This window comes from Aythya fuligula, chromosome 2 (genome assembly GCF_009819795.1).
Source record: "Aythya fuligula isolate bAytFul2 chromosome 2, bAytFul2.pri, whole genome shotgun sequence".
Classification (NCBI taxonomy): Eukaryota; Metazoa; Chordata; class Aves; order Anseriformes; family Anatidae; genus Aythya; species Aythya fuligula.
The window spans coordinates 80,551,273-80,569,439 of record NC_045560.1 but is presented as its reverse complement, the minus strand read 5'-3'; the positions used below and the strand labels follow the sequence as shown (position 1 = coordinate 80,569,439).

At 38.5% G+C, this 18,167-nt stretch overlaps 1 protein-coding gene across 1 annotated transcript; it reads right to left on the bottom strand.

Moving 5' to 3' along the window:
* Window positions 1-315: 315 nt before the first annotated feature.
* On the bottom strand, window positions 316-13,946 carry MYLK4 (myosin light chain kinase family member 4). The gene is made up of 12 exons (XM_032181095.1): window positions 13,853-13,946; window positions 13,075-13,537; window positions 12,254-12,273; window positions 9,302-9,407; window positions 8,339-8,432; window positions 7,546-7,655; window positions 6,302-6,443; window positions 3,958-4,028; window positions 3,088-3,216; window positions 2,415-2,567; window positions 1,980-2,052; window positions 316-363 (listed from the first exon to the last, which is right to left on the bottom strand). Exons 1-12 carry the CDS (start codon window positions 13,944-13,946, stop codon window positions 316-318), a joined length of 1,503 nt encoding a protein of 500 aa, XP_032036986.1.
* Window positions 13,947-18,167: the final 4,221 nt, after the last annotated feature.

Here is an 18,167-nt window from a genome sequence, read left to right as displayed (position 1 = left end):
GAGAGTCAGGGGGAGCATAACCATTCATTCCCTCTAAAATGGCCAGGGTTTGCAGCACATATGGCTTCATATATATGAGGGGTTTTGTACATTGCTGTGACTTGGTATTAGTGATAGGGCCAGCTTATATTTTGAATGCTTTCCAAACAACAGTGAGGATGGTGGTGGTGAATATATTTTGGCCTGTGCAGTTAGGACTGTGAGAGGTTTTCGGCCTCCCACTGATCCCTTACACACAGGGGTTATGGTATTTACGTCTGAAGAAACACTGGGGACCCTATACAAACCTTCTGTTTGGCAGCTCTTTCAGAGGGATTATGGAGCCGGGGGTGCTTGGGACACACAGGTGCCTTTAGCCTTCTTCTAGTGGAAAACAAAAAAGAAAGATAGTTGCCATTATCAGAGTATTAATTGAAGATCAGTCCCATTTTACCTCTAGTTAATATAATGGCAGAACACTGCAACATCAGCATGCTTGGTGAAGCTAGTTTAGAAAGTGCAAGAGGTACAAACAGAAAAACACCAGGGGAGGCACCACAAGGATGAAATGAGTTGCAAGGTTTCTATGAGGGAAGGATTTTCCCAGAAGAAAATTGGTGATAGGAAGCAGCATACCAGGTGAGCAGCTCGTGTCTTTGCAGCATTTGGAAAGCCAGCCTATTCTCCAGATTGCAGCAATCAGAGCTTCACTGGAGCAAAACTAAAAGGGTTGAATGCTATCCTATGAAATTCTCTAAAGTAGGTGACAAACTCCCTTATTTTTACTGTGTATGCTCATTTATAAATCTAATAATCTTATGGGCATTGTTGTTCTGGGACATCATCAAGATAATTGAATTTCAATGAAAGTGATAACAATTTATTTGATTATTAATATTTCCCATTTCATCCTATTTCTAGTTATCCTTACTTTGTGTAACAGGAATGTCTCTCAAGGTTAGAGCTGTTAGGATACTACTCAGTCCATCCTCCCCAAAACTCACACCACCTCACCAGCAGAACTACTATTGTTTTATTATCTTTGCAAACTTTGATCTTATTTTAATAAAATTGTTGTATTAATTAATAAGATGGTTTACTAACTCTTAATGATGGCTGCAGTTCAAAAGGCACCTTGACATATAAATCCTAGGTACTACAGTGGTCATTTTATTTAACATAGATGTGCTTTGCCTGTAAAGGAACAGTGAATATTGCACTTGAAACTGAAAAAAAAAAAAAAAAAGAAGAATAAATAGGAACCTGCTCAAAATGATCCCCCCTTGAACCACTAAACCACAGCATGGACTCAGTTAGATTCAGCCAACAGCAAGCTCATCAACAGTCTGAATCTTCCATACTTACTGACCACTTAAAAGAGAAATAATCAAAATGATTTAAAATCACACAGATTCTCCAACTCAGCCAAAAGGAATTTTTTGGGTGAACAATGGCTTTATTTCTTCTTGCCACTAAGCTGACTATACTTAAAGGGCAAGAAGGTGCTAAAATACAAAGATATGCACTGGCTGATGTTCCAAGCTGTACTGGGAAAAGTATCCCTTGGGAAGAGCTAGAGTGAAATCTAACAGCACTCATATAGGACTTGAGGACAGCCTGAAAGACTTTTCAAAGACGCAAGCAGAATCATCCCCAGCTGAAAAACTCCTCATATTACCATATTTCAACATATGGTAATTCTGTGTACATTATTTAAACAACCCTGTTTTGCTAAGAAATGGATCCACTCAGCAACACACACCAGTCCCATGATGATATATTTCTTCCCAGCCATGCAAGAACTGATAAGCAAGCGTGAGCATGCAAATTAGAACAGCTAAGTAAAAACAAAGGGACACACATGGCTCACAGTAGCAAGAAATACATCAGAAAGGTGGACTCAAAAACAGATGAGAAAAATGTCAAAGGAAATAGTGATATTGCAACATGAGAAGGCAATAGCAGATCTACAATGCACAAGGATATTTAAATTTAGGGACCTGAAGTCTGCAGTGGAGCTTGTGGTCTGATAACCAGGGGTGTTTTAAGGCAGCAGTTGCACTTATTCTCCAGCTAAAGGAAAACCAGAATGCTATTAAGTGTTTTTCCCAGAATATTACCATCCAACAATTGTCTCCTACAGCTCTTGTATTCTGCCATCATGCAATGCTGTCGTTTCAGGATGCTTCATGCCAGATGGCAGCTAATCCATGAAACCAATAACATGAAAGCAAAAACTCATTCACGTAGCTTCAGAGTACTTTATGGTCATAATGAACATCAATGAAGTGGCATTATAGTATTTTACATGGACATTAAAAACTTTGATAAGTCATGATAATTCTGCAGTGGGGCAGTATAAGTTATACAATTGTGGCATAATGGCATGGAACACAAAAAAATATATATATAAAAAAGACACAGTGATTATATACCATTTTTCCTTGATGAGAAGCTTCGAGATGAAATCTTTGGCCTGATCAGAAACACCTCGAAATTCCTCATCTTCAAAATCCCAGCTGCAGGCCAGAATATTGTTGAGGGTCTCATTGTCATCATCACCCAAAAAGGGAGACAATCCACTGAGGCTAAAGTAAAAAGAAATATGTTAAATCCTTCTTTGCCCATTTCTGCACATAATCTTTGATGTGCTGTCTGTGATCATTCTGTTACTCCTGGCTCACCTTGCAGCATGCTACTGTCTAAGAAAGTTTCCAGACCATTCCCACTTTCTCTTTTACTTATATTTTTTAAATAATCACCCTTTTTCCCCAGCAAACCAAGCATTATTTTCTTTCATTACATTCTTTCATTTTCCAGACCACTGTCCACTCTTGTACACACCTACTGGCAGTTTATCAAGAGGTCTACATTATTCTGGAAGTGTAATGTCTAATTGCTCAAGAGAGATGCTCAATGGAACAAAGAAGAAAAGTTGGTGGTGCTTGAAAAAGGGGGGAGATTCCTGAATGTGGAATTTGGAAAGAGGCCTACATTTTCTATTCTGTCTACAAATTTTGTCAGTCTTCTAGTATAACAATCTATTTGGATGACTGACACACTTCAACCTAAAAACAGCATACAAAGCAGAGACTGAATCCTACTTACAGCATGTAAGCAATGACTCCTACACTCCACATGTCTGTAGGAAAGGAGACAAACTCATAATTCACAACTTCAGGAGCAAGAAATTCTGGAGTCCCAAAGTTAACTCGAAGTTTTTCCCTGGGTTTATATCTAGGCAAAGGAAACATTAACAAAGGACATCAAATACAGCTCTAAAGTTATGTTTTAAGTTGTCCAGTTGGATTTCGGAAGCATACAGGACATTCAGGAGGAAATCAAGGACAGACAGAGGTACAAAGTAATAATAAATGTAAACATATATAAGAATAAAAAATGTTTGCAAGCTTTATATCATACTTCAGGACAAAAACAAATGGCATAATAAAGGAAGAAATTCAGATTTCAAGGACTCCTCAGGGAGGCTGTTATCATCCTTTCGAACCTTCCCCATATCATAGACCTGGGATTTTTAGACAGTGAATTATTCACTGAGGTATTGGTATCTTCTTAAACTAGAAAGTGATATAGCATGGTTATATTGTAACAGCCTTTGATGGCCTCTTATACTCTCTTTTGAAGAACCTCCTAACACTGGGGGCAGGAGACCAGACAAGAGTCATCATCTTTTTTGTCCTTTTCAGCTGTTCCGATATACTTATATGTGCATGCTCGATCAGAATCAGACATCTTTCAACCTTTCACCCAAAAAAGACTTCAGAACAAAACTTTTTTACTCAACTTCAAACATTCCATATTAAAAGATGTCCCTAGTTAAAAGATCCATACATAAAAAGATCCTTGTCCCAGGAACAGCAGGAGACCATTGTGTGTCAAATGTGTTGTTGCAGAGATGTGATACTTTTTAAGTTGTTTCCTAGTTCATTTACAACTAGCAAGAGCACATGCACATACCTTCTTGCCAATCCAAAATCGATAATTTTTATTTGATTTGCAGCTCGGTTCACACACAGGATATTCTCTGGCTGCCAAGAGAAACCAGAAAACACTTCAATGAGAAACAAGTATGACAAATTGGGCTTTTAGCAAACTGCAGCATGAAAAAAGCATCTTTTGCTTTCCTCCTTGGTCAGATTTCTCTGCATGGGTACCCCCCTGCTATCACATAGCAGTCGAGGTTGGGTGTTCTGTGCCTTGTAACTGCTTCTTCTCCTTGGCAGTTCAATTTGACATAAGGCAGCAGTTCAGATAAAGAAGTCATTAGGGAAAGTGGGGTAGAGAATGCAGACTTCCAAAGGGACGTTTCAGGATGCTGGCACTGTGGTTTTACACACCTTATTAAGCTGACACTGTAATTTAAAAAAAAAAAAAAAAAAAAAAAAAAAAAAAAACACAACAACACCTTTTACAATTATCTTTTAGCTTTACGTTTCTGAGTTCATGCATATTGTGGCAGTAACTGATTGAACACTGGTCTGTTATGCTAGCCACATCAACTTCACATTTTCATTAGATATTATAGCAAAAGGTGGGATTCACAGGTTAAATCCCTCTGGATTTTCACATGGCCAAGTGTAGTTCTTCATGCTCTGGCAAGAATCCACTGGCTTCCTAGAATTTGTCCAAATTCATATAGAAGGGACTGAGAATACAATTTGGCCAATTGTCTTTGAAATGTAAATACCTAAAATAGAGTCTTGTATTCACTGCCAGCAGTTTTATAGCTACTCTGTCTTGTTGCTCTTTGAGTCCTCTTTGAAATAAAACAGCCCTCAACACTTAAAACATTAGTTAACCTTTGTCACCATTACTAATTCTTTTTACATGTAGGACTTTTAAACACCATATGTCCATATTTTCTGAGGTCCTGGATGATTACGGTCAGAATGAATTTCTTTCAATTTCAAGCCTTCTTCCTGAAACTCATGAGAAGAGAGGTCTCTGGGAAGAATTTCTTGGACTGTATATGTGTCTTTATGTCAGCAGTTTGACCTCATATTAAAACTGTGCCATCTCCAAGAACATAATTAGCATGCCCCAAAGAATTTTGTAAAATTTTCTAGTTATCAGTATGTTTATAAACAAAGAGAAAAGTGAATCTGGTCATTGATCAACAACTGAAGCAGATCCCAACAAACATCTGCTCATTTGCTTAACCAGTACTATAATATCAACACTAACAACATTAAAGATGTACTATGTTAACTCAGTTATTACAAGCCAAAAACAGCGGTTGTAATAAAAATCCCACCAATGAGAAACCCCTCTTGAGCACTTTTTGTTTCTTTTTGCTTTCTTGTAAAGCTCAGGGATCATTAGGGGGCTTTATAACCAGCCATAAAACTTACGACATCATCCCCTTTTATTCCTGCACTAAATAATGGTAAGAAACATATCTTTTATTTGATAAAAACCTGGTATAAGGGAAAGATGCAGCTTAAATGTCCAGCTTAATGAAAAATACTGTTACAACATACTTTCTGAGGGGCGACAGTTAATCATTAGCAATCAACCAGTGTAAGAACATGCAATTGTGAATTCATTTTTGGAAAGAAATAAGGGGAAATTTTGTGTATACAGTTAAATAGTTCACAAAACTAAGCAAGCTCCTGATGGAGAATCTGCTACTCTTTTCTGGACTTTCAGCTGTACTGGTAGCTATTGTTAAGTCCAACACAGAGATGCCATATGTGTTCCATCAGCCACTGACTGTTTTTTATTGCTTCCATTTTAGCAAATATATTTTAATGTATTTTCCCTCAGGCTGGCTATCTACTGATGCTGTTTCGCGACCACAACAGTGCAGCATAGACCTTAGAAAGATATGTTGGGTTTTCACAGACCACAAATGACCCTTGAACAACCCTCCACTCACTCTTGTCTGGGCTTCTACATGGTAAAAATGCAGTTAATTCCCATGGTTGATGCATAAGACAGAGATCTTGTGCAGCTGGATTAAGTAATAGTCACACAATATCTTGAGATCCAAATATCAAAACTGAAAATAGCAAGATATTGTAGCCAGTTGCTGGATTTCTGTAAATTAATTCCGTAGAAAACTCAAGAGCTATAGGGCTTGATGACATGTGACCACATTTCTCATCTAAATTACTTACCCCTGTAAGGGTTTAACTAATGATTTAAGTGTGGTTAAAGTAAATACCCACCAGTTTAAGGAAAGAAGAATAAGGACTTTTGTTGTTTCTGCCATGGGAATTTGCTAAGCTGTATAGCCTACCCTTAAGAAAGACAATTTCTACAGCTGTCATTGCACAAAACAAACATGTCAGTTCTCTACCTTTAGATCCAAATGAAGAATGTACATTTGGTGCATGTACTGAATTCCCTCGCAGATCTGTTTTATGAATGAAATAGTATCCATCTCTGTCAAATTGCAGTTCTCATCAATAATTCTGTCAAATAATTCTCCTCCTTCCACACTGATGAGAGAAAGACAATGAAGCGGTGACCAAGCCCAAATCCAAACCCATGTAGTTACAGTAATTCATAATTTATACAATTGACTATTTTAATCATTCACAGTCAGGGAGGTTTGCAATATGAAATTGTACTCTGATCTCAACGTTATGAGTACTGGGTTTTGATGCACATTGTCCTAAGCTTCTTCAAGGCTTGAGAGCCCAGCCTCCCATCCATTGAGATATGCCATCTTGGGATGTAATTTTGTACCAGTGGAATTAATGAAGTCACATGGAAAAACAAGACAATATGCTAGACAATCTGCATTTAAATACTTGGCCTTCTCCCTCAGAGTTTAAGGGGAACGCGATCCAAAATCTCAGGGTGAAGCAACCAAAAATCAGTGAAAATGACTTTTTAATGTCTTATTACATTTCAGAATGTCTCCAGGTTACCAATTCATATCTACACAGACTTTTAGCTTTGGTGTTATGCTAAACATGTAGATCAAATTAATAGGACTACATGTATATGAGAATATACTGAAGAGTCAAGATCATATGACTTCTAACCTTTTCCCATGTATTTCATTGTTTTAATTACATTCTTTTTGGCTTCCTTGAAACATCTTTTTATCTTGACTTTAAGCCAGCAATTTTGAGACCAATTAGCTTGATAAACTAGCATAAAAGCCAGGTTAATCCTTTTGGGGACCCAATATAAAGATTATCTGCTATGTGTACAGTTGGTTCCTCTTCACTGTAAGATGTTTTTTCATCTGCCTCACAGAACTGGAGATATTCTGAGATGTCTGTTTCTTAGCTGACACAAAATACCACATGAAATTAAAGCGAATCTATATAGCAGCTCTTTAAATGGGGTAGTGGTTTTAAAGCACCGGTAGTGTGGACCTTCACTTGAAAAAAATGAATAAATGGTTCCATGGACAACTTTTTCTTGAATTCTTGAATTTTTATTTTTATTTTTTATTCCTGGGGACATCTTTTATATCTTTTCACCTGTTAGAAGTCTTATATCTAATATCAGGAGAAAGTAAGGAGGAAAAAGATAATTCCAACAAAAGTAGTAAAGACAGAAAGGGAAAGAAAAGAACACACTTACTATTCCATTACTAGGACAATATCATTTTTGGATTCAAAGGCATCATACAGCTGTATGAGGTTCACATGATTCAGCTGGTTCATGACACTTATTTCGTTCTTCACTTCATCCTGTAAAAAATAATGAGTACTGTTTCAGAAGCGTTTATTCTAAGAAAGCTACATGAACCAGGACATCATCAGTTTGAACCAAACATCTACATTATCTTCACGTTTTCATTCATGGCACCCATACCCAGGGTTTGCCTTTGATTGCTCCAGCAGTGGTAGATATCTCTGGACTGAACTCATAGCTTGAACATGGGACTGCTTCAGTTATATATTAAGAGAAAAAGGAAGGGGAAAAAAAGAGGGAGAGCACCGATGGGCAACCGGTGTGTTCAAAGATATATAAAGAAAAGAGAGAAGTGAAACAGGACTTGTTTCAACCAGCTGTAGGTATCAAAAATCAATATGTGTAAGAAATGTCCAAGACAGTCCTCAAAACCTCCCTTTGCAGTCAGGGGAGAAAGACTGGTACCTCCATTCAGCCCAACTATTTTACATGCTTTGTAATGATGCCAATCTCTCCACTGACTATAAGGGGATTCTCAGTGATTAGCTTGGCCACAGACAGCTTAGATAGATGGCTGAGACAAATCCCACCCTTGAATGCCCAGCTGTCATGGAAAGGATGCTGTGCATGTCTTTCCTGTGAAAGCAAGCCCCAGATGGCTATGAGGTTTGCAGAACAGGCCAGACCTGTAGCTGAAGAGCAATGTGGGGATCCATTAGGGAAAAAAGACTCTACCAACCTTCTCTTTAGCACCTCTGGCTTTTATAATTTTGGCTGCTAGCTTGAGACCCGTTGCTTTTTCTTCACATTTGTGTACTTGACCAAATCGCCCTCTAGGAAAAGAAGGAAAAAAAAAATCATCCAGTGGTGCTGATGTTGGTCCTGAATGTAAACTAGGTTATACACAACAGAAACGATCCTCTCCCTAATGAGCTCCATGTCAGTTGCTCTATCATTGCTATTTTGTTGTGTACATTAAACTCGTTACTACTCATTTAGGTGCACCAAAATCACACTGTTTTAGCTGATATTCCATTTGTATGATTCAGTAATACTTGCTTCATTACATCTACAAGATTTTAATATGTTACGAGGTATCCCAGGCAAGCTAACAGCCATACATACTGTAAGAATAATAACTCACTTAAGTGTACAGTCTGCCTCTCTCCATGTCATCATTCTACTCCAAGGGAAGGATGTGATTTCATTAGCAGCTGCTAAGACCATGCTGCTATCAGAAATTATATCACTCTACCCTAAATTATGTCATCATGAGAGATCAAGAAACTCTCATCAAGCAACATGGCCTGACAGATTAGCTTTCGGATCTATCTGAAAACATGAATGTATTTTCAGGGATGGGCTGTGCTGATGGGGAGAAACCTACATGTCTCTACATTCTGCTGGCTGCAATGTGAACTACTACAGCAACATAGGAGCACCATCACAGAGCCTGAGGGCAGCTGGCTGACCTAGAACAACACCAAATACAAGCCAAGTCTGGTGGTGCCAAACCTTCAGCCAAAATTTACTCACACAGTAAAATCAGCCTCCTGTTTTCATTCCTCTCTAAAGTACTGTTAGAGCTTAGATTTTCACGACTTTGACTCTAGTGAGGTATGTTGCTTCCATTCACCTCCTGGGGTGTTTGGCTGTAAATTTTTGCCTTGCTTTTTGTGTTGATTGGGTTCACTTGACTTACCCTCCCAGGATTTCATTCTTGTTGACGTTATAATAACTGCTGATCCCCACCCTTTTGGCTGAGACAATCCGGTGATCAAACGGTGCTGGTGGAGTAGAACTATCATCTACAAAAGAAAAAACAAACAGCATATAAGTGGTCACAAGCAATGCCCATATATGTCTCATATATTTTAGTCCCTCTTCCCCACAAATAAGCTAAGAACTGAATATACCTACTGTAAGTTATATAGATAGTTCTTGCTATTTAGAAAGTGTTTCACTCCAGAGCTCTGGTTCAGAAAACAGGGTGTTGTAATTGGGAGCTACCCTATCAAGACAAGCACTCCTAATTTAGTTAGCATTTTCTGCATTGTGAGTAGCAAGAATAGCAAGAGGCAAGGCTAGACTAAGCCTGTGTAGCTTTGTGCCCACAAAGAGCCTGAGCAATTTGCTTAGAAGTTTTGCAAGGAATCTAGCTTTTTCTCTAATCAGATTCTTTTTTTCCCCAGGGACTGTTAATAGATGAGTATGTACTGTAACTCTCTCTTGGGGAAGGAAGAGAGAATGAGATCTCCTGCAAGCCCAGCTAGAAGAGGTCATTTCCCTTCATGGAAACACCTTATGGTGTTCATAGTGCAGAAATCCCTTCTCTACTGACAATCTGATTGACACAACTTGTCATTTTCCCCAACATGGTCATTGCCTTTAAAGATTGGGTCTAGAGCTTGTGAACATGTTGGAGTTTCATCCTGGCAGGTAGCACCTGGGATTTCCACTATGGCTCAGGGCCCAATGTGGTAGGACACATACTGCTCTGAAGAGTTTCTGTGCTTAATAAAAGAAAGCAGATAAAGGCTGAAAAAGGACAGAGGGAAGGGATGGTTTCCCAAGATCACTCTGTAGCAGCTACAGAGTGTTAACACAAATGCAGATCTCCAGTATTATTGTTCAGACCTTCACATGCTGGACCATTCTGCCATCCCGATGTCAAAATCCCTGCTGGAGACCAGCCCTGCATGCCTAATTTCTCTTTGGATTTTTTGCAGGGTGTTGCCATTTCAATTTCATACCCATGTTGTTTTTCATTTGATTGATATTCCCGAGAGCGACCTTTGGCTGACCAAGGTGACAAATACTTCTTCAACTGGTTGGGAGGGCTAGAGCCACAGTGTTTCAACATGAGCTCTCTGGTCTGGAATGCTGGCTCCCTTTTGTGTGGGTCTTGTTGAGCAATTTTAAACCGGTCATTACTCCAGTGAAAATGATTAAAAACACAAACAAAAAACCCATGACAGCATGTAGCTGGCAGGAACACTTTGGTCATTAATGTAACAGTGGATTGTCCTTATTCACAGTGAACGTCCATTTTTCCAGGACACCAGCTGTGTACCTAGATTTTTTTTTGACAGTATTAATAACTTACATGGTCAGGAAGTTAGTTCATGGTCAAGGAATTGTGAAAAGCTGGGACTCCTGGAAGTTTGCCATCTAATTGGGATTCTACAAAGCTTGAATTGCATGTCCTTGAGTATGAGCCTTTGCATGTTACTGAGACCCAAAACTTGCCCAGAAAACCTTTATCCTACAGGAAGAATTTGACCATAATGGCACAAACTCCAAGAGCCCCAGCATGTAAGTGACAGAAGAATGTGGGTTTTGGAAAGCTCACCTCTCAAATGTTAGCAGACTTTGGTCAAGGAAGTGCTCATTTAAAGAGGCTAGATTATGGGCCAAAGTTTTAACCTTTGAGATTTTGTCAGTGACAAACCCTTGGTTTTAATTTTCCTGCACACCAAAGGGAATTTCTCCCTACTAAAGAATGTCCTGCTCTTACAGATGAAAGATGCTCCAATAGAGAGAAACTATCATTAATGCCACCAGTAACAATTTACAAAAGCTTAAGACAGATAACAGAGTTCACAGTTTTAGTACACCATCTCTTACTTCTGCTACCAAATCTAAGAGCCTAGCACAGACATCTAATAACTGTTTCCTTATTCCACTCCACCCTCTACTCCCAAAGCAAAGAAATTCATTGTGTCCTATGCGTGCACACACACATACATAGAGCTTCAAGTGCATCAGGCCACCACCTCATGTTCCATCATTTCATACGCAGGGATAAGCACTGAAATCCTCAAGCAAAAGGCCTAATGTTAGAAATCTCTGCTTCACTCTGCTCCAGAGTTCATTGCTTGAACACCATTTATCTGACTGTTCGGCAGCATCAGTCAAGCTCCCACAGAACAGTCTGTATTTCTTTATTGTATAGACTGCAATTGTTCTCAGTTCAGATTGCAATGGTACTAATAGGAGAATGTTGGTTTTGCAGTCTAAGTCCAGAACATTGTAGATTCTGTGTTAACACATGTTCTTAGTACTTCCACAGGTCAACCAGTTTGACCACATATGATGTAATTTCTCCCACCACTTTATATCTACAAGTTTTAGCTCACTGTTATTAAAAGAAGAGGGAAAGAAGATGGTCATATAATAGTGGAGTAGTTGTGGGAGAAGTAAATCAGTTGCTACTAATTTCTGTCAGAACAGAAGCCTCTAAGAAAAGATGAGCCAACTCCTCAGGCACTAAATTTTGGTATAATTTGATGCAAGCAAACAGAACCGGGGTATTTCCCACCAGTTTAGGATGTGGCCCATGAACAACTGCTTCCCATTGCAGTTACCATGCTCTTCTTTTCCCCCTAATAATTATGATCATGATGTCATTCCTTTTTACAGATGTCTTTGTCACCACTCTCAATACCAGTGGAATCAAATGTTTGGGTTTTCCCTTTAGGACTACTTCCTGTAAGAACTTTTTTTAGTTTTACATATGCCACCAGCACTTTCTGCATCTAGCCTGCTCTGTTGTCATCTTTGACTAGGCCTTCAATGTTCACCCGACGCGTACTGCTACTACTACGCTCAAATTGGTGAGTGTGCTCAGTGACTGAACTATAATTTCCTGTACCTTTTCCGCAGCCTTTACACCTGCAAGGACAAAACATGGCATTAGAGTACAGTACACATAAAGCAGAACAAATTTAGAAATATACATGAAAAACGCACAGACACATATTGCATTAGGCTATTTTGTGTTACAGTATAAAATAATAAGGTCAAATAAACTGGTTTAATAGTCACTTAGAGGAATAAAATGACCTCTAAGTAATTGTGACAGCAAAATGCTTGTCCATTACTGAAATGCCCGCTTGAATTCTACTGGTTTTAACATTTGGCTATCAATCTCACCTTTAAAGCAATGGGAGAGGACTGGGATTTCATTCTGTTCATATAGGTTCCTGAGAGCTTAAACTGGTTTATCCCTGAAGGGCTAAATATAAATGCAGCACAGAAAGAATTACAGTAAACAAGTTTATCAGTTTAATTGCCTGGGCAAAGTTTCACAGTTTTATATTACCAAGTAAGTTACTAAATGTCGTAGTAACTTAATTACCAGTTGGTACGTGGCCTAACCTAACCTTACTTTGCTCACAGGTTACATGATGCTGCAATGTATAAACATGGCAGAGTGGGAGAATTCTCCTCAAAGATTAAGAATAGCATCACATTTCCCATCGTCCTAACCTTTCTCACAAGCAAATCATCACAGCACACTGCCAGTACCATAGATTGTCTGTCTATTCTGAGGGTATAATTTCAGTTTAGAGATTAGATCTCAGACAGGTAAATTCATTTTACACTTTTGCATTAGGCTGTATTTTCACCAATGTAAAGCAATTGTAAAACTTGTATCTCTTAAGAATGTATAGCCTAAGTTTCAGATCTTACCTTCCCTCTGTTGCCTCTTCATCTTGGCTTTGTCCTGCCTCATCTTGATTTGGAGAAAGTGCTGGTGGTTCTTTATCCTCTTTTTCATTCTTATCAACAACTCCTTCCCCTTCATTCTTCCTCTCTTCTTGTTTTTCAGTTACAGACACCTGATGTTCCTCCTTCCTCTCCCCATCTGCTGGGGACTCACTCTCTATCTCCTGCCCAGTTATCCTTTGACAAGCATCATCAACAGCTTCTTCTTCTTGCTGCCTTTCTGTAGTGGAGGATTTCTGAACAGAGCTCCTCCTGTGTCTGTTACAGCTTTCAACAGCCAAATTCTCTTCCTTCTGCATCCCTTCAGGATGAAGTCTGGGAGGATCCATTTGAAGCAGAACAGAACTTTCCCTCTCGGCATTTTCCTTGTTGAGCTTATCAACTTCTTCTTCATGAGAGCAGGACTGGCTTTTCTGGATGGCCCCCTCTGTAAGTAAACAGATCAAGAAGGAATCTGTCAGTAATTCCCTGACAGTCAGTAGTGGTATTAAAGTAGGAGTTGCATGCTCAGCATAACTTCCATTGCTTTTTGAACTAGGCACTTGCTTTCCTCTCCTACTTTCATGTTCAACGTAAATGTCTCATAAGCAAGAGAAGAGTTATAAGCTTCAGCAGAGCACTTTTTCTTTAAAACTGGATGTCATGGGCCACAGATTCTTCTCTTTCAGACATAGCACTGGAAAACATTTTTCTCACTCAAATTTATTATCAGGTTAATAAAGCCTTTATGCAAAGCACTTACTTGAGCAGTTTGCCACTATGTGCATAGGCACATGACAAGTTAAGTTTCTTGGATGTGATGGCAATGTGATGTTATTTGGACAATTCTTACCCATGCTGGTGAGCATGCACGTAACCCAAACAAGAGCTGCTCAGGTGAGTAAGGGCTATTTGTGTGAAGAAATAAGGGCTCTGCAGCTGTACCCTTATGACAAGATACTGATCAGGAAAAAAGAAAAAGAAAAAGAAAAAGAAAAAAAAAAAAAAAAAACATAATAAAATAAATTCTAACCTGTTGAATCTGGAGGTTTCTTCTCTTTTATAGAATTTGTTCCCGTCTCACTTAAATGTGACTTTTCTTTGATGTCCTGTGGAGAAGGCAATGGATATGTTAGTGCATACAGTGTTCATGTTGCATTGTTCCTCATGAAGCTGCAATCTGATTTTTTTGGTCAAATCCAAATACTCTGTGATCTAACTCATGCTCCTCCTATGAACAACAGTGCTTCTTTTAATCACTACCAAGCTGATCAGCTTGGTACTGGTGTAAAGCAGGAGAAATGATCTCAGTTGTAATCAATATCATTGTTGGCATAAAAACAGCCCAGAAAAGATCAGGATTGAGCTTCAGGGACTGAAAGAAAAGCCTTCCAGAAATGAGCTGTTACCCTGCACTAGCTTTTGCTGTTAAAACTGGGTTAGTTAAAAGAAAACTAGAAATATTTAATATTCTACTAAAATTTTTAGTAACAGTCTTACTGACATATTGCAAAAAGACTTTTGCTGTTAATCAACGTCTGGTAACAGCATTTCTAATGATCCATTAATTTATTACAGGCTGACCGAAACACTTACCATGAATCAGAGTGTATAAACCATCCTGTCAGCTTTACAGTGTTACCTTATCTACATTTTACAATGCTACAGTGACATCTAGAGGTGCTCTATGCTTAGCCAACTCCTTAAAAACTTAGCTATTACTTCTATGTTTGTCCCTATTTACAAATATTCCTCTGCCATTTGCTCAGTGCGTGTTTTCATCGGCCACTCCTTGATGTGGTAGGAGGGTGACCAGTGCTTCTTTTCCACCTACCTTCTACCTTCTTCCTCTAACAAGACCATGAAACTGGCACCATTATTAGTAGTAACAGATCCAAAGGGTGTGAAAAATGCAGATACCTCCAAACATTTTCCAGAGAGACTACTTTCTCTCTTTGAGCAGTGTGGTACATTTCAACGAAGTACACAGGGGTAAGGCACTAAATTTTGAGTGTTTTAATCATGTAAGCACTCCCACTGCTTATTCATATTGTACTCTGGGCATGAGTCAGTCCTGTTACTAAACACATTTCTGGTAATTTCTCTGCATTTTTATGCTTTTTTAAATTTTTTATTTCTTTTAATTTAATCAAGCTATGCAGAAATTAGGCATGAAAGAAAACACCCTGAGAAGCAAAAACAGTTATGAAAAACTGGATAAAACTGCATGGAGGGATTTCAGCAGGACTTCTTCAGAAAATCTTAATCTGCAAGGGACAAAGAAACTGTACTGTGACCGTGAGAGTTGAGAATGACAGTTCTTTGGGATGCAGTCAGTCCCATGAAGGTGCAAGCTGTAAGATGAGAAAGGTCTAAATACAACAAGCCAAGTAGCCTTGAAATATAAATCGGAGCCTTGTTCACATGGAACTTAAATATAAATGTCTTGGTTCCAGGTGGATCACAAAGAATCAGCCAATTCTGTTTTTCACAGTGGAAAGCACTGAAAGAGGCACGGAAAAGCCTTGGACTTATTCATCCTGCAATGTGACCGCAATTAGTAATGCACTCGGATTCCTGTAAGTATGTCAACCTCACCACACCACTGAGGACATCAGCTCTGATCAAATACAGTCAGCTGAGCAAATAACCAGAGAAACGGCCTCCAAGCTCTTTGATGCATGGTGCCAGATTTCACTTCTGCATTCAGAATTAATTGCAGGCACACAGTGCTTCCTACTCAATATTGCTGTAGTTTGCAGGTGTGAAATACGGAAGCCAGCTTTTGAAAGTCCACCTAGTGGAACATTGGATGATGCTGAATATCTGAAACTGCCACGGTGTTACATAAATTACTACAGTGTTTATTCAAGCATCACTTCTGATCTCTTATATTTTAACAGCAGAGGAGGAGCTCATACTAATCCAAATTAGAAAAAGAAAAAACAAACAAACAAAAAAAAAAAAAAAAAAAAAAAAAAAATAAAACATTTACTGGTATTCTTCAGAATTAATCAAGGCAAGTATTATGCAATAATTATAGGTCCAGGAGTGCACCAGAATAAGAAAAACAAGTACAAGGACTAGATATTTCACTGATACAATCTGTAGACACATCAGTGGCCTGTCCATGCACACTCTAGTTTTCTCCACATGGAGTGTTTTTGCTCTTTGTAGCAGCATGTGCCTTCAACTTGTCAAATCGTAGTCCAGCAATAAAAATACGACCTTCCCCTCACCCTTTCAAGGGAAGAAATAATGAGATCACACCAGATCTCTGAGGACCTCATCTGAAAAGCGTGGGGGTTGCTGGCATCCATCGCACCTGCCTGTTCTTCGTAACATGCTTCTTCCTTCAGTCTGGGTACAGCTAAGGGTCTTTTTAATTTAATCCTTATGGAATTTTATTTATTCATGCATTATTCTTCCTGAAATTTGGTTACATGTGACTCTTTTCAGTCCGTACTTCCTAAAATTATGTGAATTAATACTCTCAGTGCAAATTATGCCTCCACCCTATTATTTTCCCATTCTTTAATGACTCGAATATACACAGTGAGGTTTACGGCATTACAGGTATTTTTCCTACTCATACAAGCCTGAATCTTTTAATGAAGTTTTCATTTTAATTCCAGAAAAGGTTAAATATTAAAGGTTAAATTGTCAGCCTACAAAATATACCAAAGCGAAAAAGTGTCTGTACCCACACAAGTTGGCATTGTGTATTCAAAAATACATTTTCCAAACTTAATCATACTCTTTCATATTCATATTTCATTGCTAGACCCTAAGTAAGAGAGAGAGAATGAAAGCCCATGTGGTGATAACAGAATAATGTAAAATACTCTGGTGGCTAAAACTCCAGTATAGATCACAGAAAAAAGACACTTCTGGCAATTATTCAAATTTACTTTAGAAAGTATGACATGAAACCTGCAGAAATTAAGCAACAAGCAATCATAAGTATAAATATAACATATTTTAACAGAGATTTCAAGTGCAGTGAGAAATTAATGTTTTTTATAGACATCTGACTCCTTTTTAATGAGCTGTACTTAGTTAAATTCCTCCTTTATACTGTAGCAGTCCTAACCTTGGAATGTTTTCCTAGCTAACTTTCAATTTTTTTTATTCACCTAATAAAACTCTTTGATTTTTTTTTTCCTACTGAAAAAAAAAAAAAAAAAAAAAAAAAAAGTAATAAATGGCCTCATGAAGCAGCCCCAGGCTTTTAGTTAGAGGTCCTTTATCACTCCATTGCATTTCTCTTGATGTCAGAATATTATGCTTAACTTCAATAGGTTGATACCAAGACACAGAACTTTTCATATGCCTAGAACATGCTTCTTACACAGTTTCTCTTTCTCAGGTTTTTAATATACTTTGCAGAGCTTTATTATGGCTTTTGTATAAGACCTGGTCACCATCCATTTATCAACATGACTTCAGCCACTCAGGCTTTGTGAAGAGTTCTTTTCACTACCAGACAGAAATTAGCCATGCGTTTTTGCACCTGAGCACAGCACGGTGGATCCTCTCAGCATCTCCACACTGGTACACAGGAGAATGTGTCATGTATGATAGAGACTCTGGGGCATCACACTGCATGGTGATGCCTCCTGCGCTATCCCCAAAAGATGGCATCCATCCTTCCTTTGCTCTTCAATATAAACTCTGTTTTTATCTTCCTCCCAAGAACGCAGCAATGCAAAATATTCAGTGAATGAATTTCTGATGCAAACTTATTAATGAGAGAAAACATACACATGGGAACTCTACTTTTTTTGGCAGGTGGTACATCTGCTTCCATATCATTATTTTTTGCTATGCTACACAACCCACTGGCACCTTCTGGCAAAAATTTTGACTTTTCATGATCTTTACAGTGCTCCTTGAACTAGATAAACAAAATAAAAATGTTTTTTTTTCTGTATAAACCAAACCAAGTCACAAGACTCTTTCAGTCACACACACAAATACCCCCAAACCATGAGTTATTCTCTCAGAATAATGTCATCCTAGGTGAGACAGCCTCAGATCCACCCCTTCTCCATACTGCTTGATGTCCTCTTGTGTGT